General features: G+C 40.8%; 1 protein-coding gene across 3 annotated transcripts in view; it reads right to left on the bottom strand.

Annotated features, from left to right (window-relative positions):
• Positions 1-23394, bottom strand: part of IL1RAP (interleukin 1 receptor accessory protein) — a 299347-nt gene that overhangs the window by 33378 nt on the left and 242575 nt on the right. For all 3 annotated transcript variants that reach the window (XM_088444804.1, XM_088444805.1, XM_088444806.1), the window contains exons 5-8: positions 20755-20944; positions 9998-10163; positions 7178-7246; positions 1721-1850 (exon numbers count right to left, since the gene is read on the bottom strand). In XM_088444804.1, the coding sequence (XP_088300930.1) occupies positions 1721-1850; positions 7178-7246; positions 9998-10163; positions 20755-20944 (555 nt within the window). The remainder of the gene's footprint in view (positions 1-1720; positions 1851-7177; positions 7247-9997; positions 10164-20754; positions 20945-23394) is intronic.

The raw sequence follows: 23394 nt of genomic DNA, 5'->3' as shown, positions 1-23394 counted from the left end.
CAGTATGTTAATACTAAAATATTTTAAACTTTTATGATAATTTTATGTCTTTCACATACTTTAAGAAAGCATACTACAGATCATTAACATTTGGTGCTACTTGATGGGTTGGAGCTGGCTGAAGGTTTCATTTGTTTTTAGTATTTCCATTTCAGAAAGGGTGTACATTCGACCTGTTGGAGTTAATGGATTCACCTTACACAGAATATCTACCACAGGAATCCATAAAACATCTGACTTCCCTTGGTATGAAAAAGATGGTGAAGGACCAGCTGGGTGGAGGAATGTCATATACACTTCATCGATGTTGTCATCTTTCTCCAGAATAAATGTGAGCCACCATTTGTTTTCATAGACAGCAGTTACATACCCTCTATGGGTTCTACGCGACTATGGCAACAGCGCTGGTGGCTTTACCAGAGTGCAATGCAGCTGCTTAGTCATCATGACTGTTTTGACTGTCCCGGCAGCGGCTGCAGGTGGCTGGAGGGTTACTGGGGTCCGGCAGTTACTGGGGCAATGCACTACTGGGAAATCATTCCCATGAGACTCTGCTGAGGGGTGAAAGGAGCATGTGCTGAGCTCTAATTGCAGGAGCACATCATATGCTCCTCTGACCTGTGGAGATTAGCAGCAGCCCCATGGGCTGTGCCTTCTCTTCTCTGCCTGGCCGGGTGACTGAGGCTTCTTTTCTTCACTAATTCAAGCCTACCCAAACCTCACCTATCACTGGACCACTTGTAATGGTCCAGGGAAATGTAAAATGTGGGCATATTCAACATAATTGCAGTGTCTTTCCACATGGAGTATCTTTCCACTTAAGTTTATGCACCTGCGCAAAAGTGGGAGCAGGCGCTGTCAGTAGAATCTTGTCCCCAAACACACCTGAAGTGGAACGTGCATTCCTATAATGAAGTGAACTGAAAAAAAATATTGTTTTGTTGATTTTCTCTGATGTGTAGTTCCTCAATAAATACAATTTTCATGAATCACTCAAAAATGAAAGCTCTTATAGCAAGTGATACCATTATGATCCAAAATAAAACTTTGGGCATTTATTAACAATTTGAGAGTTTTTAAAAAAATTTAAATATATGGCTTTTTGCCAAAAATCAAAATTTTGATTTAAACATTTTACATGTTTTATTTTTATTGAAACATACTGCTGTGTTATATATCATATGAAAGTCCATAAAAAGAGGTTTAAAATGAGACCTTGCCAAACTCTCTAGCTCAATTAGGGGAACTGCAAAAGCAATTAAAATACTATTACAAGCAAATTGTTCATTACGAATTTGCAGTTTTAAAGGCATATAACTTCAAAACCAGTGTACTTATCAGGCTAAGATTTGTTCTTTTTTTACACCCATAGTAGGATTTATTATACCAAATTTAATTGAAATTAGAGAATGTAATGTAGAATTTTTGGAAAATTGTGTTGATTTAATGCAAAATGAACCTATACATCAACAAAAGTGTTTTATAGAACAAAAATGCATACATACTGATCACTACGTAGAGCACTGTTTATACAAAGATAAATTTTATCAGCGAAGCACAAAAATGTTCAGTCTATATTGACATATATAGGAAGTGGAATTAATAAGGTTAGCCTTTACAAATCAGAAATATTGTACTTGGCTACTACAAAAAATAAAATGATCGAAGCACACAAGTCTAGCAAACCGACCCAACTGTGAGACCAATATATCTGTATTACCTTGTACTAACATTTACTCTGGGGACAGTAATTCCTTCTGCATTCTTCCCATTCACTGTCCAAAAAATATTATTATTGGAATTATTTACATTCGGGAAATTAACTTCGCATAGGAGCAGCATGTCTTCCCCTAAACAAAATGTCAATAAGAAAATAATTAAAACAACCATTACTTAAATAACTTTTTTCAATATAATTTTGCAAAAGACTGTCATTTTTAATACCCGTGCCATGAAAAAGGCTTTGTGTGTATGTGTTTGAAATGGAGAAATGAGGATAATATTTGGATGTGGTCAGTATTATCCTAAAAAGTTTATTAAATGTTTACTATTGTTAAAATTGTGTATAATATAATTAGTGAAGTGGGCGGCACAGTCAGCCGATGACGCAATTCGCTTTGAATCGCGTCATCGTGTCTCTCCACAATGCTGGTAATCTCAACATTGCATAGTGGAGGGCTGGGCTACAATGACACAATTGCGTTGTCATGCCCACAGACCCTCCCCCCCATCGCCAACCCAACACCTGCCACCACCTCTCGGCAGCCAGGTTGGCTGGAGGTAGCCAAAAGGTTGGCATGTATGGGTAGTATTGCTTTACAGAGAAGTTTCGAAAGGCATCTCTTGATGCTGGGTTATTTTTGAACAGTCTGTGGTTAGTGAGGGTTAGTACTGTTTGGCACCATGTACTCTGGGCCTGATTCAGAGCCGGATGCTCTTGACGAGCGCTCGCTCTGAATCAGGGCGGTTTTTTGTTGTTGTTGTTGCGGCCTCCTGGCCACTCGCTAAGCTGTGGGTGAACACCCACAGCTTTTGCGAGCGGCCAGGTGATGGTCGCGATGGTCACGACCATTCGGGCTTGCAACAAGAACCTTGTTAGGGTCTCGTCCGTCGCAAGCCCCAGAGAGCTTCCTGCTCTAACAGAGCAGGAAGCTCTCCACTGACATCACTGGTGATTTCTTCTGCATTCTTCCCATTCACTGTCCAAAAAATATTATTATTGGAATTATTTACTGGCCGGGTCTCGCGCATGCGCAGTGAGGGACCATCGACCCACTTGCGAGTGCTGTGTGCTCGCGAGCGGGTATGAATCAGGCCCTCTGTCTCCACTATGACTCAATAGATGACAGTGAGAAAACTATGGTGGAAAGAGAGGTTAATGTCAGCATTGAGGGCTTGAGTGAGGAAGAAACTGACTTTTGTTTGCGTCTTGTGTTCTTAGTAGAGATGTGCGCAGACCCTGGTATTTTGGTTTTAAAACATCATTATGTTTTGGTAAAACCGCCAACAAATATTTTGGTTTTGGATTTCTTGAAAAATTGATAAATGCAGCGGTTTTTGTTCCTACAGTTCTTAAACATCAATTTAATTATGTCCAGTCAATTTTGACCACCTCACAATATTGTTTTCACTAATATTGGCCAAAGCCAACATCCTCTGCATCACCTTCATCACGTTTGCTAATATCATCATCCCACAATATTAGCTCATCCCCACTGGAATCCATAGGTACATTCTCTGTTTATTGTAATTGGTGGCAAAGGTCTTCCTCAAAGAATTTGTAGTTCCTTTTGATTAACATCAGTTTTTCAGCATTTTTTGGAAGTAGCCTCCTACGCTGATTGGTCACTAAGTTTCCAGATGTTCTAAACACTCTGAGTACACACTGGAGGCTGGGCAGTTTAAGTACCCCATATCTAGTTTATATAAGGGGCTCCAAATTGCCTATCTTTCCTTCCAGTATTCAAAGGTACTGTATGAGATGATAATTTGTACATTATCATCAAAGTAATCCTCCACCAATCTATTGATGCATACTGTATCAGAAAGAGTCAAGGTAGAAGCCTCAATTAATGTGAGCAATTCTTTTAAGCCTGACCAGATGTGATAATGTTTCACTCCTGTCCGCTGAGTTGACTCATCTTTTATCACCAGTGGGATCTCTTGAAAAAGGCCAGTCTTCCTGGCAGCAACATTTGCAGGAGAAAGTGAAGCAGGAGACATTGTTGTGTCATGTACTGTACCACTTGAACTGACAACTTGCTCGCAAGGAGCTCTTTGCATATCTTAATATCTATGTCAGCTGGAAAAAAAGACATTACAAAGGACTAAATCTGGGTACACAATGGCAGATATATTGGCCAATATATTGTGTGCACATCAGCCAGTGTGTACCAGTGATATGTCTAAACAATGTCATTCACAGACATATTGCATGCACAGCCGATGGCAGACATATCTGTCCATTAGGCTGTGTGTACGTGCAGTCAGCCGACTGCCAGTACAATTGCAGCAGAGGCTTTTGTGACGCAACCACCAGCCAGCGGGACCTGCAACCAGATGATGGTTGTTCAATGTGTGGGAATCCTGGATAGGGGAGGAGTCAGTGTGCTCTTGCAAATTGAGTGCAGGACTACCTCTGTTCATTTATGAGGAGGTTGATTATGAAGGTGTTGGTGGTGGATATTGGACATGCTGGGACCTATCCATGCTACTGTTACCGGATGCTGGACTGCTTATTATTATTTCACATATTTGATAAATAATTTGCATGATGGCATAACAGGGAGGAGGTGCATAGATTGACCTCTACTTACTTTGGCTTCAGAAATGCTACAGATGGAAGAGGTAACTTTTTTGTTCTATGCCCCGATATGACAATGTCCTTCTTGTCACTGGCAAGAACTACTGCCACTGGTGGCTGACTTACTTTGACACAAATAAAATCATCCTTCTGAATTTTATCAACTTATTCTTGTGCAACACATTCATCATCAACATCCTAATTAGTGTCAGATCAGATACACAATTATCCTCATCATTCCTTTTGCACTTCAAAAGTAGCATCCTCAATTTCTATGTCTAAATCATTATTACTTTTACCACTACTCGACACATTTGCAGAGGGTTCAAAAATGGTTAAGGGAGGGTTCTCTGGGATTACAGTGTCAGAAATGTGAGACACACACATAGCACTGGCGGACACCCTTAGATTCTACTCAGGAATCTGTGAAGCCCTTGAACACACAGTTTATTCTTCAGCTTTAGTGCTCTTTTTATGCAATGATTTGGTGTTGTATGTGAGGTTACAAAAGATGCCTGACTGTTGTCCCTGGGTTTTACAATAGGCATTCTAGTGCATAAAAGAGCAATAGCAGGACCACAACTTGCAAAGAAAGGCCATGGTCTGAGCCTTTCCTTGCCACTTCTTGTGGTTTTGGCAATTTTCAGGTTTTTTTCATAGTAACTTTTCCCTTCATAGTTTATGTTGTATTTAAGATTGTTAAATACTTTTAGATTTGAGGCGCCCTTTCTTACATCTTATTTCCCGTTGATCTCCTTTAAAAGCAAATGTTGAATAACTATGACTGGCGCACTACTATGATCCATGATTGATGTTATTTTTTTACAGCAGGACAGGAGTATAGATAGCTACTCTTATTTGAATTTAATTATTCACATCAAGTGAACGTACAATGAGATAGGAAATGAGGGACTGCTATCTTTACCATGCAGTTTTATTAAAAGAATGAGGAATCTTTTTGACACAGGAAAAAAAATATATATATTTTTTCCACTTTTTTGGGGGGGTATAGCCAATGGTAACACATTAACACCCAGAGTAAGTAGAGTAATATACGCTGCCTTTCCAAGACACACACTCTTGAAATTGAATTATAAAAGAATGCAGATAAAAAAATGTTTTTTTTGTTTTGCAATTTTTTTTTTATAACGGAAAAAATAGGGATGGCCATCGATGGGGCCATCGGTGATTACCATCGATGGCACACAAACCATCTATGGTGAACCTTTGATGGTCACCTATGCTGTGGGCACGCCGGGCCAATCAAACATGGGGACGGGGCTTAGCGGCCGCTGCGGGGCGTGGCTAAGCTTCGTCTTGCCACTAAAAAAACAACCAATGGTTCTCTGCCATCGATGGATGAACAGGAGCCGATGGTTTTACTGCCATCGATGGCAAAAGTAGTTGACATCGGCCAGCAACCAACAATGTTCTGGAAACATCGATAGGATACCTCTTTAACTGTAGGGATGACTTTCTTTGTGGTGCAGCTCAGTTAGACAACACAGCACAGTGGACCTCATTCAGAGTCTCTTGCTAGCGCTGTGCGCTCGCAAACAGTCTGATGGTTTGCATAAACGCATGCGCACGCTTCGTTCTGCGAGTGCGCAAACTACTCCGTGCGATCGCAGGCCGCTCGCTCGCCCAGCAAAGACAGCCCAGTGAAATGAGTGACAGGAGAGGCTGTTTGTGGGTGGTAACAGGGGCAGGACACTAATAACGGGGGAGTGGAGGTGCGAACGCAGGCGTGCCTGAGTGTTTCAACGCCGTTTTAGAGGCATGCATAATTAATAAGCAGTGTCATAGTACACGTCACATGCTTGTTTTTTACACTGAAGTCCTCACAGTGCTTACGGTAGGGTAAAGCAACCACAAGCGCTGCGATCGCTTCCGATTGTCCACGATGTACCAATTTTTTAATACACTTCTTGGAGATGACGTGTGCTGGTGGGCGGCTCTGCCTGTGCGATTGGGCGTATGCTGGCAGCTCGCTAAGACATGGCGGGCGTGCTTATGCCTTGGCAAGCGATCGCTTCCCGTGGCGTCAATTTGACAAATTTGCATAAGCTGGGGGTGAGCGATCGCATCTAGCGAGAGACTCTGAATGAGGTCCAGTTTTTTTTATACAAATGATCTTGAAATCACACCGTCTCTAATCTCTACCCTCATACACAAATGGAAATATAAACTATATACTGCAGTGTAGATAAACATATACAACAGCCTGTTTGCAGCACTGGATTGCAGGTGATACTATGTCTGACAAACAAACACACAGTTGCCTGTTTGCAGTGCACTGGATTGCAGTTGCTAGCTACTGTGTCTGACAAAGAAACAAACACACACCGTGACAAATATGCCTAATCCCAGCTACTGTAACTACTACAACTCTCTATAATCTTCTTAATGGCATCTTTTGAAGAGCAAGTGCAGCTCACACCCTCTCCCTACACTCTCCTGTGTGAAATGGCGCCAGACCACAAAGGGAGGGACTGTTATATGCAATCTAAAACTAGCGAGATCCAAGATTTCTGGAAAAATTTAGTTTTGACTCGTTTGAGATCGTAACTTGACAGGAAAACCTGAGATGGTTCTCCTCAGAAGTATCATGTTCGGGTGGGTTCGCTTTTCTCTAAAACCAAACCACTTATCTCTAGTTCTTAGCAGTTATGAGAAAGTATAAAAGAGTACTCAAAGGAAGAATGTAAAATCTTAGCAAGTACGGCAAGCATACTTATTTTATACAAATGCTGTGTGGCTGGCCAAATATCAGTGCCCTCAATGCATTATACATTTACTCTAGAATGGAATCTTGATGTGCTCTTTAATAATAATAGGTCTATACTATGCAATAGTAAAAACAGGGCTTTTTACCTGCTCGAAACTCATAAAGCACTTTATCGTTTGGAGTTACCATATTAGGTGGCTCCTCAATGAATGAAGCTGAAAGAAATAATTACATTGAAAACATGAAGTTATGTAAATATACAATTACATGAAGCATGTTATTTTAAAACACATGATTTACCCGCTCGTTCCCTGCAAATACAAGCTCTCTCTCCTGACTGATACACAGGAGCTAGGAAAATAACTTTCTGAAATAAGTACATAGAGTAACTGGTCGATAATTCTGTGGCAGGCACATTAAAATTGAAAAAATTTCATTAAATAATTACATATTCTCAGCTATGGTAGGCAAATTCTAGGGGAAATAAAATATCTATTTACATCATCCAAAAAATAAGGCTTCATCTGTACCAAATACTTCTGATGATGTTGCAGGGCAATAGGATTTGTTCGTCGAGAGGCTTGCCACCTAGCCACAGCTGGTGGGTAGGAGAGCAAGCCTCCCGACTGCTGCTGGAGAGTATAAAGTGAAAAAAAGAGTTTAATATACCTGCTCCACAGTTGGGGGAGCGGGCTGGCGCTGTTGCTATGATTCGCGCATGATGAACACATATGATGTGCACAGTCCCACGCATCACGTGCCTTTAAATGCCATACTCCCCGCACACTGGTCACGTGTGCCATATCCCACCCACTGCAGATTTTACTTCAGCGGCTGAAGATGGAGGATACAGTCTCTGTCTGCCACAGATACTTTGCCTATGTCCCCGTCTATCAGTAATATCAACTGCCAAGAGAAAACATGTGAGTAATATTTCTACAGGACAACGCCTGTTCAGGACGAAATGTCTCTTTTCCAGGTATTGCCCGTAGCTGGAATTCCTCAATGGTGTGTAACTGACCAGCATCTACTGTCCACGGTCGGCATATATCTCCAGCCATTGACCGGTACCATGTGCAACTGTATTCCTATGGGTCGTGTAAGCAGTGCTCCTTGGTTACACACCCATGCTCCGTCAAAGGTGCAGGGCTACTCTCTGTTCTCCTAAGACACCTCTGCAAACCCGAAGTTCATCTAGGTGTGAGAGGTGAATGGTGAAAATCTGAAAAGATGCACTGTGTAAAAATGCAAATGCCACATCCAAAATCCAACTGTCCTCATTTGGCATGACCATTCTGTTGAGCGGACCTCAAAAGGAGAGGAGCTATAACAAAGAGTGAACATTTCACGATGGACAGAGGCGGGTTTGGACAAATCCAGGTAGAGTTTGTCAGGGCTTATTTTACTTGTCTAAATATTAGGAGGTATGTAAACATGTGGTTCATTCTCTGACCACTTTAAAAGCATATTTTAATTAAATATAAATTAATCAACTTTAATTTTTTTAACTCCTAAAATACTAATCAGTTTAGCTTTATCTACATCTTAAATGAATAATGCGAGTGAGGGGTCATTGTGGCTTCCTTAACTTTTTTTCTTACATTGAGCAAAGTGCATGAAGCAAGGTGCCTCCTATTAAAAGTACAGCTGCACTAATGCTCCATACCTTTATCGCATTTCAAAACGCTCCCACCCCCAAATTAATATGGTCTTTTGTGCTATTCTGCAAATCTAAGCATACTGATGCCCTGCCCTCACTCTACCAAACTCCTCCCATTGGCTGATGTAAACATTGCCATCTTGCTCTGTAAGCCAATGCACTTTGGCAGATATATAGGCGCAGTTCCCCCCAAAAATCAAAAGTGTGGGTAACTATCAAAGAGTGTTTTGCACTGTGCTTAAAATGTTTGATCTTTGTGAAAACATTTACATACCGGTGAATATACACAAAAAAGAGAAAATAATAAGAATACACCTTCAACGCGCTAAAATGTCAAATTGCTAACAACCACATTTTATGTTATCCCAGTGGGTTAAGGAGCCTGATGTAATTGTAAAACTATGGACGTAACTACAATTTTGACTTAACTGACAATTTTGGGCACATTTCAACCAGATCCTCATCCAAGCACATCAGTATTGACAAATGCAGATTGTTTGTCAGAAGATATCATGGTAATTTAAATACATGAGCCATGAGAAGAAACGCAATTACAGTATCAGCATAATATTACGAGGCCTAAGAGCAAATTCACTAATCACAAACAGTATGTCTGCAATTCATTTGGAAATCATCATGTTAAACCTTGTTTGGTTACATCATCATCATCTTTAAGGGTGAAATAAATGGCTCCTTTCCTCCAATCAGCAATTGGCTGTCATTTACAGCCACTCTATTGGATCTCTCCAGCCCTGGACAGACCTCAGCAATGCAAAAGGGAGAATGGCACAGATACAGTACCAGGTATGTGCAGGAACAAATGGTGGGGTCACAGAAGACGGGCCCCACTGCAACACTATTGTTGGGAAGGGGAACAGGGATATGACAAAACAAGTGAACATATACAATATATTCTATATACAACAAAATATATTGGTACAAGTTCAAAATATGACAGTGCATGGAAAGAAAAAAATTATAAATACATCACTGTAACACATCTTTATTTTATATCACAGGTGTTTCTATGCATATTCCTAGTGCCAATGTAGGAACCAGCCCTAAACTCTATACCAGCTGACATTTCTTGTTTTGCTCCTTTAATTTTCCTACAAGTGTCAATGTAAATCCAATACTTCAGTACTTCCTATTTGACATCTTAGCTTTTAATAGGCTAGCATTTATTATTAAGAATTCAAAAACTTTATGTACTTTTAAAGTAAGTTAAACATTTCAAATAGTATGGAAGACAATCCAGTAAATTACTTCTTTTAAACAGTTAACAGTCAACTCTTTCATTTCTCACCTATCGCCTTGACATAAAGCGTCCTTGTAAGATTATAAACTCTTCCATTTTCCTCATATGATACAATACAGGTATAGTTTCCTTCATACCGCGGTAACATATTAAAAAATATTAGATTGAGGCCATCGGGTTCCCTATCCAGATACTTGTGGACTTTGGAACAATTCTAAAAAAAAAACAAAGTTAAGAAAATCCATAAAGATATAACATAATATCCAAATGTATCTCATCATGTCTCAAGAGACATAAACAGAGAGTTTTATTATTTAGCTGAATAAGGAACCATAAATTGATATTTATCTCAGAGTGGAAAAGGCTAGCAAAAAACATAATAGAGACTAGCAGAGCATATACAGGAGTCCAAGATAAGGACTCGAAATAATATGAGTTTAAATTGATATTTTACAGGCTGCAAGCTTAATATTTAAACCAAATGTAATTTTATTCAGACTGTTATGAAGGGATTAAAAAATAAGTTGCCACTTTGAAGTAAATCCCACAAGAAAGTGTGACCTATGTGTAACATTTCTAAGATGGCAAGAATAATAAGCAGATTTAATCATGCAGCACACAGAAAATTATATTTTTATTGGGCATCAGAAAAGTTTCCATTGGGAGATCTGCTTCATTTCCTTGACCTCCAGATTTCAGTTTGAATGGTGAATTTAGTTACTACAGTTCTACAACTATTCACAGACTGTACAAATCTTCGAAACATATAGTAACACAGGAAGATAGAATTTGACGGCAGATAAGAATCACTTGGCCCATCTAGTCTGCCCCTTTAGGATTAGGGTATTCACTTCTAGTGTAACTTGTAAAATACTTCTTAGTTTACATCAGGTACATTAAAGTATCCCATGATTATTACCCTCTCCCTTTAATGCCATTTTAGTGATGTCCTGTAATAGGTTCATGTCCAGTTTGTCTTCCTGGCCTGGTGGTCTATAGGTCACCCCAGTGTGAATTATCTCCTTCTGTCCCATTTCTATAGTCACTAAAAGGGCCTCAGTTTTTTCTTCAATATTTTGTATTAAAGAAGTATTTACGTTTTTTTCCCCACATACATTGCTACTCTTCCTCGGATTTTTCCCATTCTGTCCTTTCTAAATAAATTATATCCTGGTATAGCAATGTACCAGTCTGGTGCTGGTTGTGGAAAATTCAGAGGACAAAATGAGTAGGAGTCCCCCGTATTATCCACAACTAGCACTGGGCTCTAACTAGCAGGTGTAAATGCTACAGCTGGGGGACACATTTCACGGGATTCCCCCCTCCTGAGTATACCCCAGGCTGATAGCCTAGGGCTATCCACCACACCCCAGGATGGTGGGTGCGGGGTTTATTTTGTAAAAAAATAGTAAAAATAAAATTGTCCTTTATAGTGGGACTACTGGTCCCAGCAAGACGGTACCGGCACTTGGAGATCCGCAAGTACCGGCCGGCATTGCTGGACTTAAGGGCCTGCTGGCACCTCTAGTCCCACTGTAAAATAAATATTAAAATAAAAACACTACACACACACACAGATTGTTGTATTCTTTTATTGCATACACATGCTCACCCACATATAGACAAAATACTTACCTGTTTCCCTGGGGCAGGTCGGTCCCCTAGTCCAAGTAGCATCCAGGCTTTTGACAAGATAATGAAATGAGATGCCGATCCACCGGACATTCAAGCGCCTGTATATACATACTGTATCCAACCAGCACTTGGCCGACAATGACATTTCCCACATGGGTCATGCGCTTATTGGCTGAGAAGTGACTCTCAGCCAGTCAGTGCATTAAGGAATCCCTGGCCTGGGCTGACTAGCATGGGGTAATGGATGCTGTGGCCAGGGGGCCCACTGTAAAGTGTCCCTCGCTAGTTAAAGCCCAGTGCTGGTTGTGGATAATACAGGGGACCCCTACTAATTTTGTCCTCATTTTCATAACCAGGACCGGCTCACATAGCCTGGTGTTGGTTGACATCTCCCCCCCCCCACCCCCCCATATTTTGACAACCAGGACAGGCTCACAAAACCCGGTGCTGGTTGTGCTTTTAGGGGGAACCCCACGTAATTTTATTCTTTTATTTTAACATTTTCATTGCTTTTACACACAGAAGCCTTTACGGATCTCACTGCTACGTGAAGGCTCCTGCGAAATTCGTAACTTGTAATGAAACTTGCATTAAAAGTTACAAGCTTTCCCCAAGGAAAAACACACACTCACTCGCATTATTACACACTCTCACCCTCCAACTCACACTCTATTATGCTAGCTGCGAGATGATATGACTTTGCGCTCGCACATTAACTCACACCCTATTACATTTAGCTATTTATTTCTGCTGTGTGTGTACCAAAAGAAACAAAAACATAGAAAAACAGAACTTAAAGACATAGAACAACCTTGCCTGCCCTTTTCATTTGCTGATTTGAAAACAAAATCCACCTACAATTGAATATCACATCACATTAACAAATTGTTTAGTACTACAAGGGACATAAGTAGGGTGTGCTGATTTAAATCTCATGATTTTTTATAAAAAAATCATTGATTTAAATCAGAAACCGTAGCTGGTAATGAAAATATCATGGTAGCAGTAGAGCAATTGCTAACAGCTGCAGCATCATCAGCTTCAGTAGAAAGAATATTTTCAATATTTGGTTTGGTGCAGTCAAAACTGAGAAACCGCATGGGTACTGACAAAGCTGCAAAACTTGTGATCTTTTTAAGGCGCTCAATAAACCTAATGTGTAGGTTTATTCAGATTTACAAATCAGACAATTGCCAACTATTGTAACTTTTAAAATCATTGCTGTTTCTTTCCTTTTGCAGTTTGTGTGATTTGTGTGTAGTTTACTGTGCCATGCCATGATTCATGGTGACACTGTCAAGTCATTTAAATTAAATATATTAAAGTTACAGTATTTTAAAAGAACTTTGTATTATTGTTTTTACTTGATTTATTTGTTTACTTGATCATTTTTATAAAAATCCAATTTAAATAAAAAAAAAAAAAAAGATTTTTGAAATCATGATTTTTTCACACCCTCGACATAAGTAGCACTTATATAGTGACAGAAGTAGCCCTGAAGTAGTGGAGGCAAAAGAGACTATTTATGAAAAAGCAGTGATAGAAAAAGGAGTTATGGTAAAACTTATCCTTGTTAATAACTCTCTTTTTTTCGAAGTCCATAGGGTCCACAGATAGACACTGGGGTGTAGATGGTACTTGGAGGACCGGAGACCAACAGCAAAGCTCTTTTCTATCCCAGGACGCTCCGGTCCTTCAACCTATAACCCGCCCACAGCCTGAAGGCAACTCAGTTTTTTTAGTAAGCCCAAGGCCGGAGCAGGATAGGAGAGAAGGAAGACTGGTACACTGAAGAATGACACTCTCACGCAGAGAAGGAAACAAATGACCAAAAGAAAAAACCCATATAAGCCCGGTGTGTCAGGATGGGTGTCCTGTGGACCTTATGGACTTCAAAGAAAGAGAGCTAACAAGGGTAAATTTTACCATAACACTCCCTTTCTTCTTCAGGGCCCATAGGGCTCCACAGGGAGACAATGGGGATGTCCCAAAGCAGTTGTTCAAGGGCGGGGACGCTCCTGAGCTGAGAGGAGAAACCGGTGCCCGAAGGAACCACCCAGAGAGGCAAATGTATCATAGGCATAGGACCTAAGAAAGGTGTGGACAGAAGACCACGTGGCCACCATGCATAGTTGTTTTGTAGGCACAGCGGGCTGCCCATGAGGGACCCACAGAGCGAGTAGAATGAACAGATTTTGTAGCTGGCACAGGAAGGCCAGTCTACGTGTAAGCCTGTGAGATAGTGATGCAAAGTCATCTGGCCAGACTTTTTGTTAGCTGGCCATCCCTTCTTGTGGAATCCATATAGGACAAAGAGGGAGTCTGATTTCCTCATGGATCTAGTACGGTCCACGTAGACCTTCAGAACACGGACGATATCCAAAGAGGCCTCATCTGCCAAAAGTTCTGGTGATTGAAAGACCGGAACCACAATTTCCTCATTAAGGTGTAAACAAGAGACCACCTTGGGAAGGAAATCAGGGCAGGTTCGAAGAATAGCCGTCCGGATGAAGGATTAGAAATGGGAAGCGGCAGGAAACCACCCCTAAATCAGATACCCTATGGGCAGATTCTATAGCCAGAAGAAACAGAGTCTTCGCAGTGAGCCATTTGATATCTACTGAATCCAGGGGTTCGAATGGAGGTTCCTGAAGTGCGTGGAGAACCACTGACAAATCCCATGGAGCCACAAGAGGGACAAAGGGAGGTTGTATACATAGAACACCTTGCAGGAAGGTGTGAACCTCCGGTAGAGGAGCAATCCTGTGCTGGAACCAGATGGACAGAGCAGAGACGTGCACTTTTAGAGAGGCTAGGCAGAGTCCGATAGCCAATCCAGCTTGTAGAAAGGCAAGGATTCTAGAAACCCTAAAAACCTGAGGGTTATAGTTTCTAGTAGCACACCACTGGAAATATGTATGCCACACCCAGTGATAAGTCCTGGCAGAGGCCGGTTTACGCTCTCTGAGCATGGTCTAGATTACAGAGCTAGAAAACCCTTTATAGACCTTAGGAGGGAAGTCTCAAGAGCCAAGCTGTTAAAGACAGATGGGCCAGGTCTGGATGAAGACAGGGACCCTGAGACAATAGTTCTGGTCTTAGAGGAAGTTGGAGAAGAACATCAATGGAGAGACTTGAAAATCGGAGTACAAATGGCGTCTGGGCCAAGCCGGAGCAACAGGACCATGCCCCCCTCTTCCTAAGAACCCGAGGCAGAAGGGAGACTGGAGGAAAGAGGTACGCCAAATGGAAGGTCCACCTCACAGATAATGCATCCACGAAGGCTGCGTCGGGGACCCTCCATCTGGCCCCGTACACTGGAAGCTTGTGGTTGTGTTGTGAGGCCATGAGGTCCATGTCCAATAGACCAAGTTTGTCTACTAGGAGCTGAAAGACTACTGGATTGAGAGACCACTCCCCTGCATATGCGTCGTGATGGCTGAGGAAATCCGCCTCCCAATTGAGAATTCCCAGGATGAACACTGTAGAGATTGGTGGGAGATGGCGTTCAGCCCATGGGAGAATGTGGGGCACTTCTACCAATGCTGGCCGACTTCGAGTGCCTCCTTGGTGATTGAGGTAGGCCACTGCCGTGGCGTTGTCGGACTGTACTTGTACTGGCCTGTGGGACAGGTATGTGGAAGTGCAAACGATGTGGGACAGGTATGTGGAAGTGCAAACGATGTGGGACAGGTATGTGGAGGTGTAAATTATGTGGGACAGGTATGTGGAGGTGTAAATGATGTGGGACAGCTATGTGGAGGTGTAAATTATGTGAGACAGGTATGTGGAGGTGTAAATGATGTGGGACAGGTATGTGGAAGTGCAAACGATGTGGGACAGGTATGTGGAAGTGCAAACGATGTGGGACAGGTATGTGGAGGTGTAAATGATGTGGGACAGGTATGTGGAAGTGCAAACGATGTGGGACATGTATGTGGAGGTGTAAATTTATTTATTACCAGTTATTTATATAGCGCACACATATTCCGCAGCGCTTTACAGAGAATATACAAACTCCACACAGGTAGGCCGTGGTGGAAATCGAACCCATGACCTCAGTGCTGTGAGGCAGTGATGCTAACCAAATGATGTGGGACAGGTATGTGGAAGTGTAAACGATGTGGGACAGATACGTGGAGGTGTAAATAATGTTAGACAGGTATGTGGATGTGTAAATGAATGTCGGACAGGTATGTGGGGGTGTTGTATTTATGGAAGAGGTGTTTTGAACTTGCAGATGAGGTAAAAGTGTTTATTCCGATTTTTACATATATTACTATACATATATTTTTTCTGTACCCAAAATGCTGGACAGACTTTAATTTGCTGAAAAACACTTATTTGCTATAATTTTTACCATTACTAAAAAGTGTAAAAATCAGCCATATGACACCTTTTAATAGCTCCACTACTTTCCTTATGGTCACTAACAGCCTTCTATATGGGCCAGCTCTCAGTTGCCTCTCTTTTGGGTTCCAGGGTGGTTTCCCCACTTTTTCATGCTTTTCTCCCAGGTTGCATTTTGCAGAAAAGTCGCAAAACCCTGCCCTGAGTACAGAGCATTGGCATTCCTAATTGGATCTCGCATTTCTCAGGTGCGCGCAGCCTGGCAATGCATGTGAGTATCATGAAACAAACTTGTTCCTAATTGGATTGGGCCCTATGTGTTTGATACTAATTTATCGGACTCAATTTACTAATTGCTTATCAAGCTAGGTAGTGCTATGTGTAAGGAAAGTCTGTAAAAATCATCACTTACATCATCACTCAAATTAAATTAAATGAGTCATTAGTTATATCTCTTATAAGACATCAATGATGCATTCAGTGCCGACCATATGATTGGTTTCAAAAAGTACAAAAAGTGTCTTAAATACTGTATTGTTTTAGTTTTTCAACTATTCTTAGCTTAGATCGGTTATCTTTTTTATCTCTATGGCTATGTAGTTGTGTTTGTATTTGACATACATTTTCTATGGCATTAATAAAATCTAATTCTTTATTCATGGCTGTGTTCTTAGGCAAAATTGTGAGTGAGCCCACTCCCTTGGCTGAGAAGCAACCCCACACATGAATGGTCTCAGGATGCTTTACTGTTGGCATAACACAGGACTGATGGTAGCACTCATCTTTCCTTCTCCGGACAAGCGTTTTTCCAGATGCCCCAAACAATCTGAAAGGGGATTCATCAGAGAAAATAACTTTACCCCAGTCCTCAGCAGTCCAATCCCTGTACCTTTTGCATAATATCAGTCTGTCCCTGATGTTTTTCCTGGATAGAAGTTGCTTCTCTGCTGCCCTTCTTGACACCAGGCCATCCTCCAAAAGTCTTTGTCATGTGTCATACCAACAGTAAAGCATCCTGAGACCATTCATATGTGGGGTTGCTTCTCAGACAAGGGAGTGGGATCACTCACAATTTTGCCTAAGAACACAGCCATAAATAAAGAATGGTACCAAAACATCCTCCACGAGCAACTTCTCCCAACCATCCAAAAACAGTTTGGTGACGAACAATGCCTTTTCCAGCATGATGGAGCACCTTGCCATAAGGCAAAAGTGGTAACTAAGTGGCTTGGGGAACAAAACATCTAAATTTTAGGTCAATGGCCAGGAAACTCCCCAGACCTTAATCCCATTGAGAATTTATGGTCAATCATCAAGAGGCGGGTGGACAAACAAAAACCCACAAATTCTGACAAACTCCAAGCATTGATTGGGCAAGAATGGGTAGCCATCAGTCAGCATGTGGCCGAGAATTTGATTGACAGCATGCCAGGGCGGATTGCAGAAGTCTTGAAAAAGAAGGGTCAACACTGCATATATTGACTCTTTGCATAAACTTAATGTAATTGTCAAAAAAAGCCTTTGACACTTATGAAATGTTTGTAATTTTACTTCAGTATACCATAGTAACATCTGACAAAAAGGTCTAAAAACACTGAAGCAGCAAACTTTGGGAAAAACAATACTTGTGTCATGCTCCATAGACTGGTGGCAGATTTGCATGACCAGGCCAGGCAGTCTGTCATTAGCAGTGGAGAAAAATCATACCACAAGCGTTCACCATATAATTTTAAACAGAGAAGGTACGGCAAATACATTTCTCCATGCTCACAAGGCACTAAGGGCGGCGCTTCTCAGCGTGTTGGAGCTGAAAATGTAAAGCTGCAATAACATTCAGTGTAAAGCCTGGCGTGCTATACACTTAATGTCAGTGCTGCTTTAAATTTTCAACCAACCTACTGAGAAGCGACGGCTTCAGAAAAGTCATCAATTTGTATATATAGCCTTAAGACAATGGACACAATGAAAGTGCCACGGAAAAACAAGACTTTCCTTTGAGGAGGAAGTATTCTAAAGGCACACTACAAAGACAACTGATCAACAAGATCAATTATTCCAAGATTTACCATGTGGCACCAGAGAAATGAAAGGCTATGAGGCCTCTGACTAGCAATCAGCAGCAGACTACGGGAATACAGAAAATAGAGGCTTTGCAAGAGAAATCTGTGATTTCTCTGTGGCATCCATCTTGTTACATAGGAGTAAGCAGTGATAACCCCTTTTTCTGGCAAAAAAAAGCTATACGACCCCATTGAGACTTCTCCTTCCCACAAACCTTGATTACACCTGCTGATCATCTCTCATATAACTCATATAGTAGGATAAATTACTTTTTTTATATCCCAAAGAATCTGACATCAGCATCAACTGAGGTACAGGTTAAGACCACGCTAATTTTCTAATTCTAGTTACTATATTTGCACAGATATTATTGAATGCCAAGTATATACTATTTCAGTCCGGTTAGGTTTGCATTGCAGATCCCTTGTGGGATCCTATTAAGAAAGGATAATAATAATACTATGTACTAATAGGCTTATCGATCCAACATGGCAACAAAATAAATAAGTAAATAAATAAAAGCAAAAGAAAACAAAAAATGAAAAGAAACTTAACATTACAGAAATCTCTAGGTTGAAATCCTCACATAAGGCCTCATTTTCAGTAAGTACATGAAATGCCCTTACTCAGATACGCTTAGAACTCAAAGAAGTATTATCTCACCAGACAGCAAGGTTATACACTTTATTAAGATATTTTAAATAATAGAAATAAGAGCAGCAAAACGTCAGAGTCTTGCGGCAGATACAAGCAATTAACTACGTCTCCCATATAAACAGACAAATCAGGATTAAGGAGAGTGCATGACACAGCAACAACATTTTCAAGCTTTCTCCTTAGATCTGACATTGAAGCCTATCGGCTAATAAGATGAGCAAATCTCAAGAGACTCACATACTGTAGTATGCTAGCTTGCAATCAGACAAACCATTCTCTCTGATGCAGCTAAAGAGAAGCATTTAAATCTACAAATGTGTGCAACAGCCCTGGTGGGCATTATTTTTTTTTTGTTTTTGAGCAGGCAAGTTGGCCTCCCAGACTTTGAAACTTGGGAATTTTGGATCATGTTGAAAAATAAACACATCCAATAGCATTGGCTCTGTATAATTGGATTTGTATATTTTTAAAGTAGATCAAGTTTCTTGGCTAACGGCAAATCACTGTATCTTGCACCATTTACAGTGTCCTGTGTTACCATTTATTTGTTCTTTACCGTTTTTTTCCCCCCCAATACCTATCCCTCGACTCCAACATATAAAGAACATGTTAATTAGATGTTGCTCGGACAACATTAAAATTCTGTTGAATGTTTTCAGACGGTTCTAGAGCTGTAGTACATGTGTATGAAATCTTTGTACCCGTTTACAGGAATGTACACGTTAAATCTTTGAACTGGAATAAAATTCTGTAATAATAATAAAAAAAAAAACAGAGAAAACGAACGGGAGAGAAAAAGATGTACAGTGTACAGAAAGAGAAAATGAATAGCATATGGCTTATAAAATAAGTTATAAGGGCAAGTGTACAGTGTGATGTGCAGATGTTCTAAAGGTGGATGGTGTAAAACAAGTGTGGACTTTCATTATGTATACAAATAATCTGAGTTGCGTAAAACCCTGATCAGATGACACCAGATATTACACAATAGGGTACATAAAAAAAAAAAACATTAGTAAATGGTAATGGTGAGTAGTAATTAGTATTGTTCAATAAAGTACAGTAGTGATATAAAGTTTGTGAACACCTTAGAATTTTCTCAAAACTGTATAAATGTGACCTACAGTATATATACTTAGATAAAGATCTAAGTCCTAACAATATATAAAGAAAATCAAATAAATCAATTAACACACAAAATAATATGCTTTTACATTCCTTGATAAAAAAATTGCCTCCCTGGTTGTGGCAGCAAAGCAGCTCCAGACCCAGATACTGTTGTTATCATGCTTCATAGTTGGGTTGAGGTTCTTTTGATGTAATACTATGTTGGGTTTTATCCAAACAATGTTTCTGTTATAGCCAAAAAGTAAAATTTTAGACTCATCCATCTAAAGAAGATTATATCAGTAGTCTTCTGACTCAAACAGCAGCAATTGCAGAGGCTTCATTCTAGCAATCCCCTTATGCACACAATTCATGTTCAGTGTTTGCGTTATGCTAGACTCAAAAATGATATTAGCCAGTACAAGAGAGGCCTGCGGATCATTTGACATTACCCTCAGTTTTCTTTTTGAGATTTCCTGAAATATTACATGCCTAGCTCTTGGATTGATTGTTGTTGTATGTCGACTACTACTGAGAGTAACAATGATGCAGAACGTTCACTATTTATACACGGTCTAACTATAGATTGGTGAATCCCAAAATATAAAAAATTATTTTGTAACCTTTTCCTATCTGGTGGTATAGCACCTTTTGTGAGAAGGCATATGTTCACAAACTAGTGAGGTGAAGGCCAGATGTGGTAGTGAGAATTTTTAATAGGACAGTGCCATTTTGATTATTAAATTAATAAATGAAAAAGTATATTATTTTGTGTTATCTGATTTACTGAGTTCTCTATTTTTATGATTTAAATGAAAATCTGAACACATTTTAAGGTTACATTTATGTAGAAACTGAGAAAAGTCTAAAGAGATCATAAACTTTCTAGCAGCACTGTACCTCCTGATGTTAGGAAAACAAATATATTATTGCTACTGCATGTACAATTTTATATGACATTGCAACCTTTGATTCAAAGACATGCATGTCCTTACCAGGTACCAGTTTACAGTAGGAGTTATGTTTGCAGAAAAATAGCCCTTGGTCTCTGGACAAGTCAATGTAGCTCTATCATCCAAAAAGAACTGTTTTACCTCAGCTGCCTTGGTGCTGGAAACACAGGAATTTTGGTCTTTTTTCAGCACTTCCAAGGGAATAGCAACTTTGCTGCAAAAAGTGCTGTTCCTGGAAAAAAATATATTCGTGTAAAATGATTCTGAGACCACATATTTCTCTTCACTTTCAACTGGAACATTGAAACACAGTTTAATAAAGTTTACACGCTATAGTATAAAAGCAATATATTCTCACAGGTACCTTGAAGATTAAAAAAGAAATATCAAATCAATAAAAAGCTGTACAAGCTTATCAAACTTGCAATAACAATTCCTTTTATTGCATTTGCAGAAAGTTTGTAATGTAGAAATTGTGTAAAGACCTGCATTATACTTCACTCAAGGGATTGAAAAAAAAATATTATTTCTTGCAAAATGCGTGACAAGGATGATTCCCTACTGATATCTGTAGCCTGGAAGTATACCGTAATTGTCTACATTAGCAAAAATACAACGAGGGGAAAAGCACACACACATACCACACAAAAATTCCAATTTGTAAATAGTCCAGCAATATAAAGTTCAATCCGCCAGTAGTGCACCTTCAGAGCAGCAGTAGGGTGGGTTGTTGTGACACTGGTGAGAAGCAGGGGGCAGGAGTGAGAAGCAAGGGTTGTGGTGAGATGCAGGGGGCTGTGGTAAGAACCAGTGGCAGGAGTTAGAAACAGGGGCCTGTGGTGAGATGCAAGGGGATGTGGTGAAATATAGGATACTGTGGTGAAATGCAGGGGGCAGTAGTGAGAAGCAAGAGGCTGTTGTGAGATGCAGGGGACTGTGGTGACATGGCATAGATTGTTATGAGATGCAGGGGGCTGTGGCGAGATAAAATTTCACCCGTGCAAAGCCAGGGCGGGTCGCTAGTATATATGTAAAATAAATTCCCTGGTTTAGGGGTCTGTCTGTTCGTTCGGACTAATCTCTTGAACCACTGGACGGATTAAGATGGGGTTTTAACTATTCGATACAGCATTGGTCGAGGAAGGCTAAAGATGTCTACACATTATATTTTACAATTCAATCTTTATACTGCCTTGTGTCTTTGAGCGCTAGCTAATACATTCTTTTTGTATTTTACACAATTCGCCCGATTTCTACGCATTGGAACGTCAAGTTGTGTAAAATATGTCCAAATTGTGAGTGTCCACTCACTATCACGATGCACGTACCCGCTGGTCGTACATCACATCTTCAGATATTGCCTGCTGCAGGTAAGATTTGCCAATATCATACACGATTTAGTGCAATAGATATTTTTTGTGCAAGATAGATCTTTAGTCAGATTGGACACGTTTTAGCACCATATCGTGTCCTGGAGAGCCTGGGACCTGCTGGGGAGAGTTCAAGGGAAATTGCTCACGATATTGCATCGTGAGCACAATGTCTAGTGTGTAGGCACCTTTAGGTGTATGACCCATTAGTTTGTGACAAAAGGCAGCGAAGCAGTAACAATTATAGTGAAGCAAGTCACAGAAAAAAAATCTTGCACCACGCTGCTGTTTAGGAGCTGGTCAGGGTGCTTAAACAGCAAGAAAGCATCTGAAGCTTGGCATGAAGTAAGTCACAAAAAAAAACTGTTGTGCTGTGTGAATGACTGACTGCTGCTGCAAGGCCGAGAGAAGCACTTTGATTGGCTCTCTGAAACAGTGAGAGCCAATCAGAGATAGTAATGTACCCTGTTGCTTAGCAGAAGCCTAGAGGGGAGGGACTGGGGAGTCAGGGACTGAACAGGGTCACTTCAGAGGTAACCAGAGAATAAGAGACAGCTTCCAACGAACCCATGAAGATGCCCTGATGCAGGCACAGTAGCCAGGAAAGAGCCGGGGAGGCATAGCTATCAGGAATTAAAAAAATAAACAACAAAAAACATCGGAACACCATCAAATGATTTCCATTTGATGGTGACAAACATCGAACTGTCACCATCAGATTCCGATGTCCATCCCTACGCTGAACCTGCAAGCAGACTTTGGCCACCACTCCCCCACTGTGAAGTGCTCCTTCAGTGTGATGTTCCCACTCAGCCATCCGCCCTCGGTGAACAGGGGGCACCTCCCATGGTAATCAGCGCTGTTCCCAGACAGGGGGACCACGGTGAGGAAGCGCAACAGAAAGCCCAGGAAATACAGGGTACATTGTGCAAAGAGGACATTGCTCATCGCCATGTTCGGCAGCTACGAAGGGGTGCGCATGGAGGCTGCGGAAATATGCCCAGGTGCCCCAGAACATGCTGCTGATAATGCTGACACTAGCTTCAATACAAATCTCTCCTCCATGATTAACCTGTCCGTCCCAGTACATCCCAGTGACCGGGCCCCAGCCAACTGCAGGGCAGCAGCAGTGGGTGTTGTGGTGACACTAGCACTTTTGTGACATGGCGTAGGTTGTTATGAGATGCAGGGGGCTGTGGCGGGGATGAAATTGCGCCCGTGTGAAACACAGGAATCACAATTCTAAGGAGCTTATTTACTAACAACAAGCGGTAATTGAAACATTATTGCAGAAGTAAAATAATTATGTCGT

This window comes from Taudactylus pleione, unplaced genomic scaffold (genome assembly GCF_031769625.1).
Source record: "Taudactylus pleione unplaced genomic scaffold, aTauple2 ptg000372l, whole genome shotgun sequence".
Classification (NCBI taxonomy): Eukaryota; Metazoa; Chordata; class Amphibia; order Anura; family Myobatrachidae; genus Taudactylus; species Taudactylus pleione.
This window is presented reverse-complemented; position numbering and strand designations above follow the sequence as displayed.